The 18,592-nt window shown below is 33.6% G+C and overlaps 1 protein-coding gene across 1 annotated transcript; it reads left to right on the forward strand.

The window, feature by feature from the left end:
- Positions 1–861: 861 nt before the first annotated feature.
- N7525_009295 (uncharacterized protein) lies at positions 862–1,283 on the forward strand (the record flags this gene model as incomplete). The annotated part of the gene is made up of 2 exons (XM_061214666.1): positions 862–919; positions 982–1,283. 2 exons carry the CDS (start codon positions 862–864, stop codon positions 1,281–1,283), a joined length of 360 nt encoding a protein of 119 aa, XP_061069097.1.
- Between the last annotated feature and the right edge of the window lie 17,309 nt (positions 1,284–18,592).

The raw sequence follows: 18,592 nt of genomic DNA on the forward strand, positions 1-18,592 counted from the left end.
CACCCCCCTGCCTAGGAATTCAGGCTCCCACTATACCGCCTTCCTGATCGGGTGCGACACTGGATTCTGCTATACTTTCTGCCAGTGTAGAGTTTTCTGCCATATAATTCTGCCACCACCATAGGAATTCCGGTTTATATAGTAAAAAAACATGCATTTTGATCACAAAAAAAATGTATATTATCATTGAATTAAGCATTTGTTTACTCATATTAATCGAATACGCTGCTTATACACTTCCCCCCGCGCGTTTCCGGCCCCTTTCACGTCTACATTCACGTCTTACGACTTAGTGCTGGGTCTAGTGCTGGGTCTGGGTGCTAGGTCTAGGTGCTGGGTCTAGGTGCTGGGTCTAGGTGCTGGTGTTGAGGCTACGAAGGAGGACTAGTGGATGAAGTAGCATGGAGGGAAAATCGGGAAGAAGATGCGTACTATGAATCTATGGAAAAACAGGCTGTATATGAAGCCTGTGCTAACAAAGGAATGGCAAACTGACAAACTGACATATCAAACTGACATATCAAACTGACATAGCAAAGGCTCAGTCTGCACAAAGGGACAAAGGCATAAAGACATACCATACCATGCATGTCAACAGCTGGGTCTCGATGCTAGGTCTGGGTGCTGGGTCTGGGTGCTGGCCTCGGTGTCGTGCTGGGTATGGTGCTAGGTATGGTGCTAGGTATGGTGCTGGGTATAGTGCTGGGTATGGTGCTGGGTGCTGGGTATACCAGCGAGCTGTAAGCGCCCACCGGTGGTAGAGGCGTACAGCTGATATTTTGCTAAGCGTAGCGGAAGCAAATCCGGGCCGGATCCGAGCTAAGATGGCCTATAGGCTGCCTTTTCTATCTAGTGCTAGGTATGGAGCTAGGTATGGAGCTAGGTATGGAGCTAGGTATGGTGTTGGGTATGGTGCTAGGTATGGTGCTGGGTATAGTGCTGGGTATGGAGCTGGGTCTGTATAGTGCTAGGTTAGTATAGAGCTGGGTGCGGTGCTGGGTGCGGAGCTGGGTCTGGGTATGGAGCTGGAGCTGGGTATGGAGCTGGGTATGGAGCTGGGTATGGAGCTGGGTATGGAGCTGGGTATGGAGCTGGGTATGGAGCTGGGTATGGAGCTGGGTATGGAGCTGGGTATGGAGCTGGGTATGGAGCTGGGTATGGAGCTGGGTATGGAGCTGGGTCTGGAGCTGGGTATGGAGCTGGGTGCGGAGCTGGGTATGGAGCTGGGTCTGGATGGTGCTGGGCCGGTATCACGTGATCTGTCAAATAATAACGTCACGTGAAATCCGGGCCGGGCAAACATCCTGCCAAAAGTTTGATCACGTGATTTAGCCCTACCCTATTCACATGGCGGGTGAATTTTCTAGCCAATCAGAGGCCAGGATCTCAGAATTCGTAGGCGGATTTTTTAGCATAGACCTTGGGTATATTGCCTGTATTATTTGCTTCGCTCCGCTCGCAAAACTAGGTATAGGTGCTAACAAAAGTGACTTGTTTTTACTATATGTTTGCATATAAATTGTAGGTATCTGCTATCGTCCTATAGTGTTAGGGGCAGTTTGACACGAAGGCGGTGTAAAACTTAAAGGCGGTGAGGAATGCGGTAGGAAGGTGTAGGTGTCGAGGTAAATGCGGTACCCGAGTAGGAAGGCGGTAGGATTAGTGCCTGATTCTCTAGGCAGGGGGGGGGGGTGGTCTGATCTAAAGGGGGGTGGTGTGATCCAAAGGGGGGTGGCTGTATCAATCCCCTAATAATATTAATATAGAAAAAGATAATAATCCTATCTCTAATAAAGAGATATAGGTCTTCTAGGATATATTCGAATCCTAGCTTTTTAAGGACGTAAGTGGCTTTTTACTACTATAAGTAGGGTGATTTTCTTAGTCTATATAGAGTTTTAAGAAGCTTCTATACCTTACCTCTATTATAGAAGCCCTTTAGTATTTATATATATATAACTTTATTAAGATCGCTATTTAAAAAGGTATTAATAGCGTTAAATTACATTATATCGAGGGTAAATATAGTAATAAGTATAAAAATAGTATAAATAGTATATATAGTAAGTATAGCTATACACTTTTTCTCCGAATTAATTATTTAGAGGTCTCCGCGGATATAGATTCTTACTTTTAGCTTTACTAAAAAGTTGTTACTATCGAATTTATAGGTAAATACCTAGATTAGAGGAAGTATCTAGATACTCCTATCTTATAGAGGAGGATATATTTTATATATCTTATAAAGTTTAATTAATTTAATCTTAAGTCCTACTATAGTAAAGAAGCCTTTTATAAAGGGGTAGTTTACTACTTCTTTCTAGTTCTATAGCTTTAGTAGTAGATTATCTTAGTATCGATAGACTACCGGTTAGATAGTAGAAAGACTAGTTATAAATATAGCGAGTACGCCCTCTATATTATTAGAGTTATTATATACTATATAAGTAGCTATATTAGGGTCTTTCCTAGCTTTCTATCTCCTCTTACATTATATAATATTAGAAAGGGTAACTTCTTAATTCTTATCCTTACTAGTTAGTATCTTTAGAAAACTACCTAGGACTTCTTATTAAGATAAATTATATCTCTTTACTTTCTCCGCTAGTCTAGTCTCTTTCTATAGGAATACTAATAGTCGCGCCTAAATTAGACGCTTTTTAAACCTTAGTAGTTTTATTAGAATTACTATTTAAAAAGATTATTATTTTAGTATAGTAGGAGTAAACTATCTCGCTACTAATAGAGTGCTTATTATAGAGCTATTATAAAGATAGATAGCTAGCGGACTTTCTAAAGGAGAATCTAAACTATCTAGTAAAGGGATAGTCCTTAGAGAAAGAGGACTCTCTAAGAGAGGGATAGCGCTTAGTATTATTAAAGGTATAGCTAAAAAGCGCTCCTATAGTATAAGAGTAGGATCTTTATCTACCTATTATTATATAAGCTCCTCCCCTCTTTTATATACTAGGCTTTTAGTCTATCTATACTATTAAATAAGCTCCTTACTTATCTTATTAACTAGGCTATCGGTTAGGTCTTACTCTCTTTAAGTAATCGGTTTAGGCTTATTTTATATAATTAGTATAGCACCTACTTAGCGTATAGCCTTTTCGAGCTCTTTATTAAGTTTATCTTCTTTAATAACTTTAGTAATCTATCTTTACCGGATTTTTAGAGGCTCTATTAGATACTTTTTATAATTAAGACTTTTATTAAAAGTCGTATCCTAAATAAACTTATAGCTATTAATATAGAGGAACTAGACCTTCTAAATATTACTCGCTCTATAACTAACTAGATATCTAATTTCTACCTTTTAGTATATTTGTTAGAGGTCACGTGACCTCACATGCTCCCTCACACTTTAGCTAGCTCATCTGTAGATAGTTTCTTCTCTTCTTCACGCATCTATCTATTTTCCAGAGCACACTACCTTTCCTTATAGTCTGTCTCTATCAGGTTATGAGCGCCTGTCCTTGAAGCCTCTATCTTATAATAAGCTTTAATTCCCCAATTACCTCCTTGGCGAAGTTGCGTCACGCTAAGACTCTATGTGGGCCCGTAGTAGAGTTTTCTAGATCGAGGCTTCGATCTGCACCCCGCTTCCGAGCATTTCTGATTGGACTAATTAGAACCCTTCATTTATCTATATCTAGCTTTCATCTAGTTGTATTATTTATATATTGTTTACGACCGTCAAAAAGGCTATTCGACCAGATCATTCTCACGCCGACCGCTGAGACCGTTTGTTAACCCTATCACCCTTTTATTCTAACCGTTCGATCCTTTTTTAACCGTTATCCTTTTTATTGTGACTGTTTGATCCCGTTTAACCGTTATCGCTTATTATATCGTCTCCCTACGATTTCGATCGATAAAAGGAATCCGATATTATAAAAATTGTACTAAAGCTTAAGGGTAAATCTAATTTCGCCTAATAGCAATATAGGTTATATATAACCCTTAGAGGGAATAATAAGATCTATATTAAGCTTATCTAAGGTACTATCACAAAACCCACCCTACCGGACCTTAGTGATAAATCACCGGATACCCTACGAGAACTAGCTAAATATAATGTAACTATAGCTACTCTTACTTTAGGATCTAATACCCCACCTACTCCTATCTCCGAAGCTCTTATCCGAGAGCTTATTCGAAAGTAAAAGTAAGAGAATAAAGAGCTTATAAAGGAATACTAAGTCCTCGCTAATAAGTGGGATTCTATTAATATTTATTACTATAACTAGATTTTTAGCACTCTAGATCCTATCCCTACCTCTTATATATAGAATATCGATAACCTATAAGATATATATAAGCACCTTCGTATAGAGTACGGCACCTCGTTATAGTAAGGAAATTTTAAACGCTTTAAAATCCTCGTCAATTTATAATATAAAAATAATAATCCTATAGAATTCGTATAAAGGGTTAAAGAAGCCCTTTTCGAGATCTAGTAAAGAAACTTAGTTATACCACTAGATATAGCGCTTAACTTCTTTATTAAGGCTATTTAGGGTAACCCTCGATATCACACCTTTATTTAAAATTTAAGACCGGATTTAAAGGATCTAAACTTTATAGTAGAAGTTTATTATAACTTTACGATAATAGAGGGTTCTAACTATATTACGAATTCTAGTTCTAATTCTAATTCGTTTAACTATTTAGCTAATACGATATTAACGAAGGATTTAACTACTACTTCGAATATAAATTCTAATACTTTATCTAAAAAAGATAAGAAGAAGAATAATAAGTCTAAATCTGATAATAAAGATAAGTAGTCTTTAAATAAAAAGGATAAAAAGAAGTAGGACTATAAAAAGGATACTATCTAGTGTAAGTTATATAATACACTTAGGAACCACTATACTAGAAACTATTATTTAAAAGCTAGTGGATCTACTAATACCGTCTACTAATAGTAATAACCTATCTAATAGTAGCAATTTGGCTTCTAATAGCTATAATAAATCTCTATCCTATAACCCGGTCAGATTATAGGCTAGGTTAATAACTAAAGTAGGTTAATTACTCTTCCTCTTTAGTAATAGAGACCGTAAGCTAATACTATCTATCCTACTCCCCCTCCCTAGTAAGGTCCTTCCTTAGGAGACCCCTTCTTTCGGTATAATAACCTATTTACTAACGCGCTATTTTAAACTAAAGATTATAGGGGGGTTTATATTATATCTAAAGAAGGACTAATAGCTAATTCTAGCGGAGATACCTCTAGATAGATAATTAATTCCGGCACTAGTATATATATAACCCCTTATCGGTCTATTTTTATTAACTTTAAATAGTATATACTACCTATATCTATAGCTATAGGTGATATCTTTTACACCGAAGGCTATAGAGATATCAATTTATAGCTTTTAAACTAGGATTAGACCGACTATTATTCTTCCCCTTCTCTAATATTAAAGAAAGTCTAGTTAGCTCTAGAGTTAAAATCTAGTTTAATCTCTATATCCGCTCTTAATAAGGAAGATATTAGAACCTAGATAAAGAATAGGTTTATAACCTTTAAGACTACTAACTCTATTATTAGCTATACTATATACGAAGGAGAGCACTACTAGTTAAACTATAATAGTATTAATAAGGTTAATACTATACTAGAGTCTAACCTAGTCTCCGGGTCTCCTAACTCTATCTTTGCTATAAAGAGAGGTTCTCCTATAGCTATCTCTATAGACCTTACTTACCGGCGTGTATACTATACTAGCGAAGACTATATAAAAAAGATAGAAATTTATATAGATAGGATTGTATTAAAGCCGGGTTCTAGCGTCACTTTCCTATACACTCCCTATATTAAGGGAAAAGGTTATACTTTACCCTTTAGAAAAGTTAGATCTATCCGGTCTAAACCTAGTGAATTTATCTATCTCGACGTCTAGGGTCCTATTTTAATTGTATCTTATAGCGGAGAACACTATTTTATCACCTTCACTAACGATACTACTCGATTTACCTAGCTCTTCTTACTAAAATCTAGAGCTAAAGTTATAGAGAAATTTATATAGCTAGAAGGCTATTTAAAGACTTAATTCTCTTTTACTATAAAGAAGGTGTGTAGTGATAATACTCCTAAGTATAAACCCCTTACTACCTATCTCTCTTCCTATAGTGTTATATAGGACCCTACCCCCCTATATATAAAGTAGCTAAATAGCGTTACCGAGATTAAAAACTATTACCTTATAGAACCGCTTATTACTATTTGTTGGAGGTCACGTGACCTCCTCACATGCTCCCTCACACTTTAGCTAGCTCACCTGTAGATAGTTTCTTCTCTTCTTCACGCATCTATCTATTTTCCAGAGCACACTACCTTTTCTCTATAGTCTGTCTCTATCAGGTTATAAGCGCCTGTCATTAAAGCCTCTTTCTTATAATAAGCTTCAATTCCCCGTTTTTACCTCACTTCTTGGCGAAGTTACGTCACGCCAAGAAAACTCTGTGTGGGCCCGCGGTAGAGTTTTTCTAGATCGAGGCTTTGATCTACACCCCGCTTCCGAGCAATTTTCATTCTGATTAGAGTAATCAGAACTCACCATTTTATCTATATCTAGATTTCATCTATTTATATCATTTCTACTTTATTTACGACCGTTAAAGACCGTTCCGAGACCGTTCGTTAACCTTATTACCCTTTCGTTATAACCGTTCGATACCTATCGACTATCACTATATCGACTCCCTACGATTTCGATCGATAGAAGGAATCCGACTTATGCTAAAGCTTAAGGGTGAATCTAATTTCGCCTAATAGTAGTATAGGTTATATATATCCCTTCGGGGAAATAATAAGATCTATATTAAGCTTATCTAGGGCACTATCACTAAACCTACCCTACTGGACCTTAGTGATAAATCTCCCGATACCCTACGAGAACTGGCTTAGTATAATATAACTACTACTGCTCTTACTTTAGGAACTAATACCCCACCTATTCCTATCTCCGAAGCTCTTATCCGAGAGCTTATTCGAAAGTAAAAGTAAGAGAATAAAGAGCTTATAAAGGAATACTAAGTCCTCGTTAATAAGTGGGATTCTATTAATATTTATTGTTATAACTAAATTTTCGGCACCCTTAAAGCTATTCCTACTTCTTATATATAAAACATTGATAACCTATAAGATATATATAAGCACCTTTATACGGAGTACGGCACCTTATTATAGTAAGGTAATTTTAAACGCTTTAAGATCCTCGTTAATTTATAATATAAAAATAACAATCCTATAGAATTCGTACGTAAATTTAAAGAAGCTCTCTTTAAAATCTAGTAACGAAACTCTATCGTACCACTAGATATAGTCCTCAATTTTTTCGTTAAGGCTATTTAGGGTAATCTACGATATTATACCTTTATCTAAAATTTAAGATCGGATTTGAAGGACCCTAACTTTATAGTAGAGGTTTATTATAACTTTATAATAATAGAGGGTTCTAATTATATTATAAACTCTTTAAATTCTAGTTTATTAAACTATTTAGCTAATACGACGTCTATAAAGGACTTATCCACTATTTCGAATACTAATTTAAATATAAACTCTAATACTTCGTCTAAGAAAGATAAGAAGAAGAAGAATAATAAGTCTAAATCTAATAATAAAAATAAGTAGTCTTTAAATAAAAAGGATAAGAAGGATTTAATCTAGTGTAAGATATATAATATATTTAGGAACTATTATACCCGAAACTATCATTTAAAAGCTAGCGGATCTGCTAATACTATCCACTAATAACCTTAATAGTAGTAATCTATCTAATAGTAGCAATTTAGTTTCTAATAACCCTAATAAATCTCTATTCTATAACCTAGTTAGATTATAGGCTAGGTTAATAGCTAAGGTAGGGTGATTTCGATCCTACCTTAGTAGTAGAGACCGTAAGCTAATACTATCTACCCTACTCCTCCTCCCTAGTAAGGCCCTTCCTCGGGAGACCCCTTCTTTCGTTATAATAACCTTTTTACTAATACACTATTTTAAACTAATATCCCTAGGGGGGATTTATATCCCTAGGGGGGTATATATAGTATCTAAAGAAGGATTGATAGCTGATTCCGGTAGAGATACTACTAGATAGATAATTAATTCCGGTACTAGTATATATATAACCCCTTATCGGTCTATTTTCATTAATTTTAGATAATATGTTTTACCTATCGCTATAGCTATAGGTGATATCTTTTACACCGAAGGCTATAGAGATATCGTCCTATAACTTTTAAACTAGGATTAGATTAATACCCTTCCCTCTCTTACGTTAAGAAAGGTATAGTTAGCTCTAGAGCTAAAATCTAGTTTGATTTCTATATCTACCCTAGATAAGGATGATATTAGAATCTGGACTAAGAGTGGCTTTATAACTTTTAAGTATTAAGATACTACTAGTATAGAGTCTATTATTGGTTATACTATATATAAAGGAGAACACTACTAGTTAAACTATAATAGTATTGATAAGGTTAAGACTATACTAGACTATAATTTTAGTCTTCTTACCGGCTCGCTAAACTCTATATTTATAGTGCGAAGACCTGGTTCTACTATCCCTACTATCTCTATAGATCTTACTTACCGACGTGTATATTATACTAGCGAAGACCGTGTGAAAAAGATAGAAATTTATATAGATAGGATTATATTAAAGCCGGGTTCTAGCGTCACTTTCCTATACACTCCCTATATTAAGGGAAAAGGTCATACTTTACCTTTTAGTAAAGTTAGATCTATCCGGTCTAAACCCGGTGAATTTATCTATCTCGACGTCTAGGGGCCTATCTTAATTGTATCTTATAGTAGAGAGCACTATTTTATCACTTTCACTAACGATACTACCCGGTTCACCTAGCTCTTCTTACTAAAATCTAGAGCTAAAGTTATAGAGAAATTTATATAGCTAGAAGGCTATTTAAAGACTTAATTCTCCTTTATAGTAAAGAAGGTGTATAGTGATAATACTCCTAAGTATGAACCCCTTACTACCTATCTCTCTTCTCGCGGTGTTATATAGGACCCTACCCCCCCCCTATATATAAAGTAGCTAAATAGCGTTACCGAAATTAAAAACCGTTATCTTATAGAACCCCTTATAGCGATTATAACTGAATACTAGCTTCTAAAATACCTCTAGGGTTATCTTCTTAGTGGTATAAACTATACTATAAATAGACTTTATACCTCTCGTATTAGTATATCGCTATACGAAGCTCTCTATAGAAAGAAGCTAGATTTATCTAATCTACGCGCCCTTAGGTGCTAGTGCTAGTTCCTAATTCCTAAAGAGAAGCGAGCTATAAAGCTAGATCCTTATATAGAAGAAGCTCGGTTTATTACTTATAACGAAGGAGATAACTATATATTATATAATGTCCGTACTAAGAAGATCATTCGTTCTCGAAATATCATTTTTAATAAGAATCTAATACTAAAGGATCTTCCTAATCCTACCTACGATCTTAATATTACTAGTTAGGGTGGTATAGTTTAATCTCTCTCTAACTATTATATCCTAATTGATTTTCTTAATAAATATGACTACTATAGTGATCCGTTTCTACGTGATAAAGACCCTATTCGCACTAAAATTCAGGCTATTCCTTAACGTTTTATAACCCCTTTACCACCCCCTCCTACCGTTGAAGATATAGACGATATAGACCTCTTTAGACTAGTGAGTCCTCCCCTCGATTTATCCGATACCGCTCTACTTTATAAATATCCTAATTATAGGATCCCGATTTATTCGGAAATAGAAGACCGACTTCTAAATCTAGACACCTTCGAGATCGACGACGATTAGGTTAAAATAGCGGGTAGTATTAGTTCGAGAGTGGAGGTATAAAATAGTAGTTTAGGGATATAGTCTTCTTCTTAGGAAGCTACTACTAGTTATACTAGTTAGGATACTATATAGATTTCTTCTCGGTAAGACTATTCCTTTATAGACTAGATTCCTAATAATAATACTAGGGATATAATATATAGACTATCTTTATCTATCCCTATTAATATATCTATAGACCTAAGACGTTTAACTAGACTAAAGAAGCCCTCCTAGGCCTATCTTAATAGTCTCGCTTCTAGGACTTTCTTTAATACTAATATATTGTAATTTCTTACTAGCTCCCCGGATATCTTAATAAAGCTTTTTACCGCTATTACTTCTAAAGAGTAGTATAAACCTTCTAAATTGAAACCGTAGGATATTAGTTTTAAACCTAATAGATAGAAAGAAGTAATAATTTACGCGGAAAAAGATAAATAGTTAGTAGCTATATATAAAGAGCTCTCCCGCTATAATAAAAATAGGACCTAGAGAGTTATCTCTCGCTCGAAAGTAAGAGATAAAGGCTATAAACCTCTTACACTTCGCTAGGTCTTTAAAATTAAATATAATAGGACCTATAAAGCTCGTTTAGTAGCTTACGGTTTCTAGTAAGTGAAAGACCTTAATTTTTATAAGGTTTACGCTATTGTTACTAAGCTAATATCGTTTAAAATCTTTACTACTATTACTATAGCTAAACGCTAGCTCTTATACTATATCGATATTATAACTACGTTCCTTTATGTAGAGCTAAAAGAACCTATTAAAATTAAACTTCCTAAGGGTATATAAGATAACTATCCTACTAATCAATTTATTAGATTACTTTAAAAAACTATTTATAGACTAAAATAGAGTCCTTATAAGTGGTATTAGTTACTTTATAACGTTCTGATTTCTATAGGATTCTACCGTATATAAGCAGACTATTCAATTTTTATAAAGGACGGTCTCTATATTATAGTGTACGTTAATAACCTACTAGTCCTATCTCTATCCGGAGATATAATTAAGTATTTTAAAACTACTATTTCTAGGCATTTTAATATCTCTGATAAAGGGATCCTAGAGAGATACCTAGCTATCAATATGCACTATAGAGAAAGTGGTAAGATTTATTTATCTTAGTCCGACTATATTAACTAGATTCTCGCTCGCTTTAGTCTTAAAAAATGTAATACTATCGCTACCCTAATAGATAAGAGAGCGGTTTTAACCCCTTTTAAAGATAGGACCGCTATAAAAATATAGATAAAGGAATATTAGATAAAAATCGGCACTTTGATTTAGCTAATAGTGTTAACTAGGCTAGATACCTTATTTATAACAATTAAGCTTACTAGATATACGAAGAACCCTAGAGAAATGTATTTTCAAGCCTTAAAAAGGGTGTTTCGATACCTCACTAGCTTAAAAAACCTAGCAATTTCTTTCTTCCTAGTAGGCTCCGAGTCTAACACTAATTCTACTCTATACGGATTTTATGATATAGACTAGGCTAGTCTATATAGCGAAAAAGGGCTATCTATATCCGGTTTTATCTTTAAGATAGCTAGCGGTCTAATTTCCTAGACTAGTAAGAAATAACCCTACGTTACTTTATTAATAATAGAGAGCGAGTATATTACCGAGGCACTTGCCGTTTAAGAAGCGCTCTAGCTTATATAACTACTTATTGAAATTGGTATTAAAGGTTTTTTGAAAAAGCCAATTCCGATTTACATAGATAACAATAGGGCAATTGCTTTAGCCTCAAATCCCGAGTTTCACGTAGTAACAAAACATATTGCAATTCGTTTTCACCGGCTTCGCGAAGAAGTCGCCGCTAGATCTATATGCTTCGTGAAAATTCTAATAGCGCAGATAGCGGCCGATAGGATGACCAAACCCCTTACCAAAATCATGTTTCGCCGCTGGCTTTCCCAGATTGGTCTCTATAAATACCGGAAGGATTTTTGATTTCCGGTTTATATACAAAAATGGGGTTAAATCTATGGTTTGAAAGCATTTGTTTTTACTGATTTATATCTGGTTTTTTCATTAGGAGAAGAGTGGTTTTTAACTATGCAGGTCAGATAGTTATGTGTTCTGTCGTGGGGGGTGTTGGAGGTCACGTGACCTCCTCACATGCTCCCTCACACTTTAGCTAGCTCACCTGTAGATAGTTTCTTCTCTTCTTCACGCATCTATCTATTTTCCAGAGCACACTACCTTTTCTCTGTAGTCTGTCTCTATCACTATTATAACTAAGTACTAGCTTCTAAAATACCTCTAGGGTTATCTTCTTAGTAGTGTTAACTACACTATAAATAGACTATATACCTTACGTATCGGTATATCCCCGTACGAAGCTCTCTATAGGAAGAAACTAGATTTATCTAATCTACGCGCTCTTAAGTGCTAATACTAGTTCTTAATTCCTAAAGAGAAACGGGCTATAAAGCTAGATCTATATATAGAGGAAGCTTAGTTTATCGCTTATAACGAAAGAGATAACTACGTATTATATAATGTCCGTATAAAAAAGATTATTCGCTCCTACAATATAATTTTTAACGAGAATCTAGCACTAAAGGACCTTCCTAATCCTACCTATAACCTTAATATTGCTAGCTAGGGTAGTGTAATATAGTTTTAAGTATAGTAAGGAGTTTTATCTCTCTCTAACCGTTATATCCTAATTGATTTTCTTAATAAATACGACTACTATAGTGATCTATTTTTACCTAACGAAGACCCTATTCGTACTAAAATTTAGGCGATTCCTTAACGTTTCGAATCCCCTCCTCCCCCTACTATCGAAAGTATAGACGATATAGATCTCTTTAGACTAGCGAGTCCACCCCTCGATCCGTCCGATCTAGCTATACTTTATAGGATCCCGATTTTCGAAATAGAAGACTAACTTCTAAATCAAAACACTCTCGAGATCGACGATAAGGTTAAAATAGCGGGTAGTATTAGTTCGAGAGTAGAGGTATAAAGTGGTTAGGAGACTAGTTATACTAGTTAGGAAGCTATATAGATCTCTTCTCGGTAAGACTACTCCTTTATAGATTAGATTCCTAATAATAATACTAGCGATACTATATATAGACCGTCTTCGTCTATCCCTATCGATATATCTATAGACCTAAGACGTTTAACTAGACTAAAGAAGCCCTCCTAGGCCTATCTTAATAGTCTCGCTTCTAAGACTTTCTTTAATACTAATATATTATAATTTCTTACTAGCTCTCTAGATATCTTAATAAAGCTTTTTGCCGCTATTACTTCTAAAGAGTAGTATATACCTTCTAAATTGAAACCGTAGGATATTAGTTTTAAACCTAATAGATAGGAAGAAGTAATAATTTACGCGGAAAAAGATAAATAGTTAGTAGCTATATATAAAGAGCTCTCTCGCTATAATAAAAATGGGACCTAGAGAATTATCTCTCGCTCGAAAGTAAGAGATAAGAGCCGAAAACCGCTTATACTTCGCTAGGTCTTTAAAATTAAATATAATAGGACGTATAAAGCTCGCTTAGTAGCCCGCGGTTTCCGGTAGGTAAAGGATCTAGACTTTTATAAGGTTTATACTATTATAGCTGAACTAATATCCTTTAAGATTTTTGCTACTATTGCTATAGCTAAGCGCTAGCTTTTATATTATATAGATATTATAACTACGTTCCTTTATATAGAGCTAAAAGAACCTATTAAAATTGAACTTCCCGAGGGTATATAAGATAACTATCCGACTAATCAATTTATTAGATTACTTTAAAAAACTATTTATAGACTAGAATAAAGTCCTTAAGAGTGGTATTAGCTTCTTTATAATATCCTAGTCTCTATAGGATTCTACCGTATATAGGTAGATCACTCTATCTTTATAAAGAAAGATAACGATCTCTATATTATAGTATATATCGATAATTTACTAGTTCTATCCCCCTCCGGAGATATAATTTAGCACTTTAAAACTACTATTTCTAGGTATTTTAATATCTCTGATAAAGGGATCCTAGAGAGATATCTAGCTATTAACGTACACTATAGAGATAGTGTAATTTATCTCTCTTAGTCTAACTATATTAATTAGATTCTTACCCGCTTTAGTCTTAAAAAATGTAATACTATAGCCACTCTAATAGATAAAAGAGCGGTTTTAACCCCTTTTAATAGGACCGCTATAAAGATATAGATAAAGGAATATTAGACAAAAATCGGCACTTTGATCTAGTTAATAGTTTTAACTAGACTAGATATCTCTTTTATAATAATTAAGCTTACTAAATATATAAAGAACCCTAGAGAAGTGCATTTTTAAGCCTTAAAAAGGGTGTTTCGATACCTTACCGGATCGAAGAACCTCTCTATTTCTTTCTTCCTAGCGTCTAAGTTAAAATCTGATACTACTTCTTTTAAATCTACCCTCTACGGATTTTGTGATATAGACTAGGCTAGTCTATATAGCGAAAAAGGGCTTTCTATATCCGGTTTTGTCTTTAAGATAGCTAGCGGTCTAATTTCCTAGACTAGTAAGAAATAACCCTACGTTACTTTATTAATAACAGAGAGCGAGTATATTACCGAGGCACTTACCGTTTAAGAAGCACTCTAGCTTATATAACTACTTATTGAAATTAGTATTAAAGGTCTCTTAAAAAAGCCAATTCCGATCTACGTAGATAATAATAGGGCAATTGCTTTAGCCTTAAATCCCGAGTTTCACGCTATAATAAAACATATTACTATCCGGTTTTATCGACTTTGTGAAGAAGTAGCTGCCGGGTTAGTATACTTTGTGAAAATTCCAATAGCGCAGATAGCGGCCGATAGGATAACCAAACCCCTTACTAAAATCATGTTTTGCCGCTAGCTTTCCTAGATTGGTCTCTATAAATACCGGAAGGATTTTTGATTTCCGGTTTATATATAAAAATGGGGGGTTAAATCTGTGGTTTGAAAGCATTTGTTTTTACTGATTTATATCTGGTTTTTTCATTGGGAGAAGAGTGGTTCTTCACTATATAGGTCAGATAGTTATATGTTCTATCGTGGGGGTGTTAGAGGTCACGTGACCTCACATGCTCCCTCACACTTTAGCTAGCTCACCTGTAGATAGTTTCTTCTCTTCTTCACGCATCTATCTATTTTCCAGAGCACACTACCTTTCCTTGTAGTCTGTCTCTATCAATATTTTATCTAATTAAAGGATCTTTTAAATCCTTATATAGACTTAGGAGCTATATACTCTAAGATTTAAAAGGTTAATAAGAGTAAAGATATCTATTCCTTATAAATAGAATTCCTACTATAGATAATCTACTTCTCTAAATTTAGCTTTATTAGCGATCTATTTAATATATATATAGTAGCCTATACTATTTCTAGCTAGAGGTTCTTTAGAAAAGCTAAATATTTAAAAAGCGCTCTCGCTTTAGTAATAATTACCCCTTTAGATCGCTCTATAAAACCGTTTTACTTTAGGGTACTAATAACTATTATCTATATTATAATTCTATTCTCTTTAAAAAAAAGTAATAGTCTTACTATCTATCGAACCTTTATTATTTAAATAAAAGATATAAATTAGAAGGTTAAACTAGTAATAAAGTAGAGAGAGGAAAGTATAGATAGCTTACTAGTAGCTACTTTTCTACTTATATATCCCTCTTTAGTAATAGTAAATCCTATCTAAATAGAAATAAGAAAGCTAGATATAATTATTATACCCTAGTTTAAATATAATTAGATTAAAATAAATATAACTAAATAGTCTAAAAGGGGTCCCTTATACTTTATATAATATTTACTACTACTATCTATTTAGCTAATAGGTTTTATAGAGATTAGGATTATAAGGTTCGGAGTCTACTACTAAAGAGGAATCTTTAATAATCTCTATCCTATTAACTATAGTTATAAGCTTTTTAACGCGCTTATTATAAAGATAGCTAAAGCGCTAATATTAATAAGTAACGGAAGCTTTAAAAGTAAAGGGCTATATTATATATCTTCTTATATTAAAAGTAGTAGTTATAAATACTACTAAAAATATAGAACCTATTTATAGAAGTACGAAGAAGTTCTTAATCTTTTCTAGCTTATAGAATATTTTACCGATATTTTTATTAATAATAATAAGTTTATTAAAATTAGCTTTATATCTATTTTTCTTTATTAGTATAACCGAAATTAGATTATAATAAAAACTAGAGGAATACTCTACTTCTAAAAAAGTAAGATTAATAGGCTTTCCGGATTATCCGATAGTTCTAAGTTAGATTTTATTAGTTCTATAAAGCTATATAGTAGTATTACCTACTTTTAGAGTCCCCTCTATCTCTCTAAACTTAATAGAAAGACTCTTATTATTAAAGATATACTTATTAGTTATAGAATTAACTAGCTATCTATCTCTAATAGAGCTTTATATACTATTTATAAAGAAAGATATATTAGTAGATAGTAAAGATAGTATTATTAAAAAATTACTATCTTTATCTTTATCGATTAGTATAAAGTAAGACTAATTTAAAGTCTCTTTCTCTTTTAAAATAAGCTTATCTTAAAGCTCTTTTACTTTATCTTAAAGCCTCTATAGGAGTTTCTTAATATTCTCTAGTATCTTCTTATTAACTTTTAGATCTAGTTTCTAGCTATTAGGCCTAAACGCCTTTATTAAATAGGGGTATACTATAAAGAAGTATCTTTATCTATATATATATATTAGATCCTCTTTTTTATTTAACCTCCCTAAACTAGATTTAGTATTATTATTAGATAAAAAGGCTAGTTTTACTTTCTCTTCTTTATTAAAGGTTATAAAAGTAGCTAGTATAGCTTTACTTCCTTTCTTTCGGTTAAAGAGTGCTTATTTAAAGCGGTAAGTATTTATAACGCTTATAAAGGTTATCTTATACTTCTCTTTAAAAATCTTAGTCTACTAATAGTAGTAGAATTAGGGTTCTAGCGGTATAAGAGTTTAAAGAAGATTATAAATAGTATTATTATTATCTTTAATAAACTTAACCTCTACCTTTTTATACTTTTAGTAAAGGTTCTTAACTTTTAAAAGCTAGTTATTAACTATAGAGTCTTTAATAGATATAAGAAGAAGCTTATACTATAATCTATAAAAAAGCTAGATCTATATTATATTAGAGAATAAGAAGTGTTTTTATAGTATTTTAAGTAACTCCTTTATATTATCGATATTAACTATTAAATACTAAAGGTTAATAGCTAATATATTCCTAATCTAGTTAGCTATCTTTTCTAAGGATAGTCGAATAATCCTATATTTAGTAAGGTCTACCTTATAATCCTTCTAATTATATTAATAATCCGTTCTTCTTTTTATAATAAGGCGCTTTATCTCCGGATTCTTTATATCCTACTTACTACTTTAGTCTAGTTAGACTAGCTTTATTAGTATCTTTAGCCGCTTCCTATCTTCGAGCTTTAGATTAATATATTCCTAAACGTTAGACTTCCTAGCTATTAACTCTACCTATATAATCTAGGTCCGCTATTATACTAAGCTTTTAAGGATAACTTATACCCTTAGGGTACTTCCTATATTAGTAGGAATACTTAAAAAGTAAAGTCGTTATAGAGGAGTGATATCTTAACGTTATATAGTATTATTCTCTTTATTATTTATCTTCGGAGGTTAGTAGAAATAAGGTATAGCGTCGACCTTCTTCGTACTTAGAGGTACGGTACTTTCTAATAAGCGACTATATCGTTATAAATCGATAAGAGTATTTTAAAGAGTTACTAGTAAGCTAGGCTTATAACTATTAAACGAGAGAAGTGTACTATATAACTTAATACTACTACTATATAATAGGGTAAGAAAAGTAAAGCGAGTGTGATTTATAAAGAGTAGATATACTTAGCTATTTAACCTATATTAGGCTTATAAAGTAGCGCTAATAGCTTAGTAAGTGATACCTAAGGCTAGTAAGTGATACCTAAGGTAGCTACTATATAGAGAAAGTAAAAGACTAAATAAGTGTACGGGAAGGGAGTAATTCTGGCTAATAACGTTTAACTCGCCGGGATCTAATTAGTATCGAGATATATCGGAGAGTTAAGGTAATAGTAGCGCGGAGATTAGAGCGAGAGAGGAGAGTACGGCGGCGGTATATAGATAAAATAACCTAGGGGGAGACTACTATAGAGGATAAACTTAGTTAATAAGCACCTATCCGAAGGGGGGACCCTTCTTATATCCGATATAGAAGGGGGAGAGGGGGAGGGAGGGGAAGGGGGTGAGAAATAGAGCCTATTTTAATTTATATAGTAAAAATATATGCTTTTTATCGCTTTTATTATAATATTATATCGGCCGGAATTACTCCCTTCCTATACGTTTATTTAGTCTTTTTACTTTCTCTATATAGTAGCCACCTTAGGCATCACTTACTAACCTTAGGTATCACTTACTAAGCTATAGGCGCTACTTTATAAGCCTAATATAGGTTAAATAGCTAAATATATCTACTCTTTATAAGATATATTAGCTTTACTTTTCTTACCCTATTATATAGTAGTAGTATTAAGTTATATAGTACACTTCTCTCGTTTATTAGTTATAAGCCCGGCTTACTAGTAACTCTTTAAAACACCCTTATCGATTTATAATAATACGGTCGCTTACTAGTAAGTACTATATCTCTAGGGGATTGATACAGCCACCCCCCCTTGGATCGTAACACCCCCCTGCC

This window comes from Penicillium rubens, assembly GCF_028828025.1.
Source record: "Penicillium rubens strain IBT 27055 chromosome Unknown utg000003l_segment0_segment0, whole genome shotgun sequence".
Classification (NCBI taxonomy): Eukaryota; Fungi; Ascomycota; class Eurotiomycetes; order Eurotiales; family Aspergillaceae; genus Penicillium; species Penicillium rubens.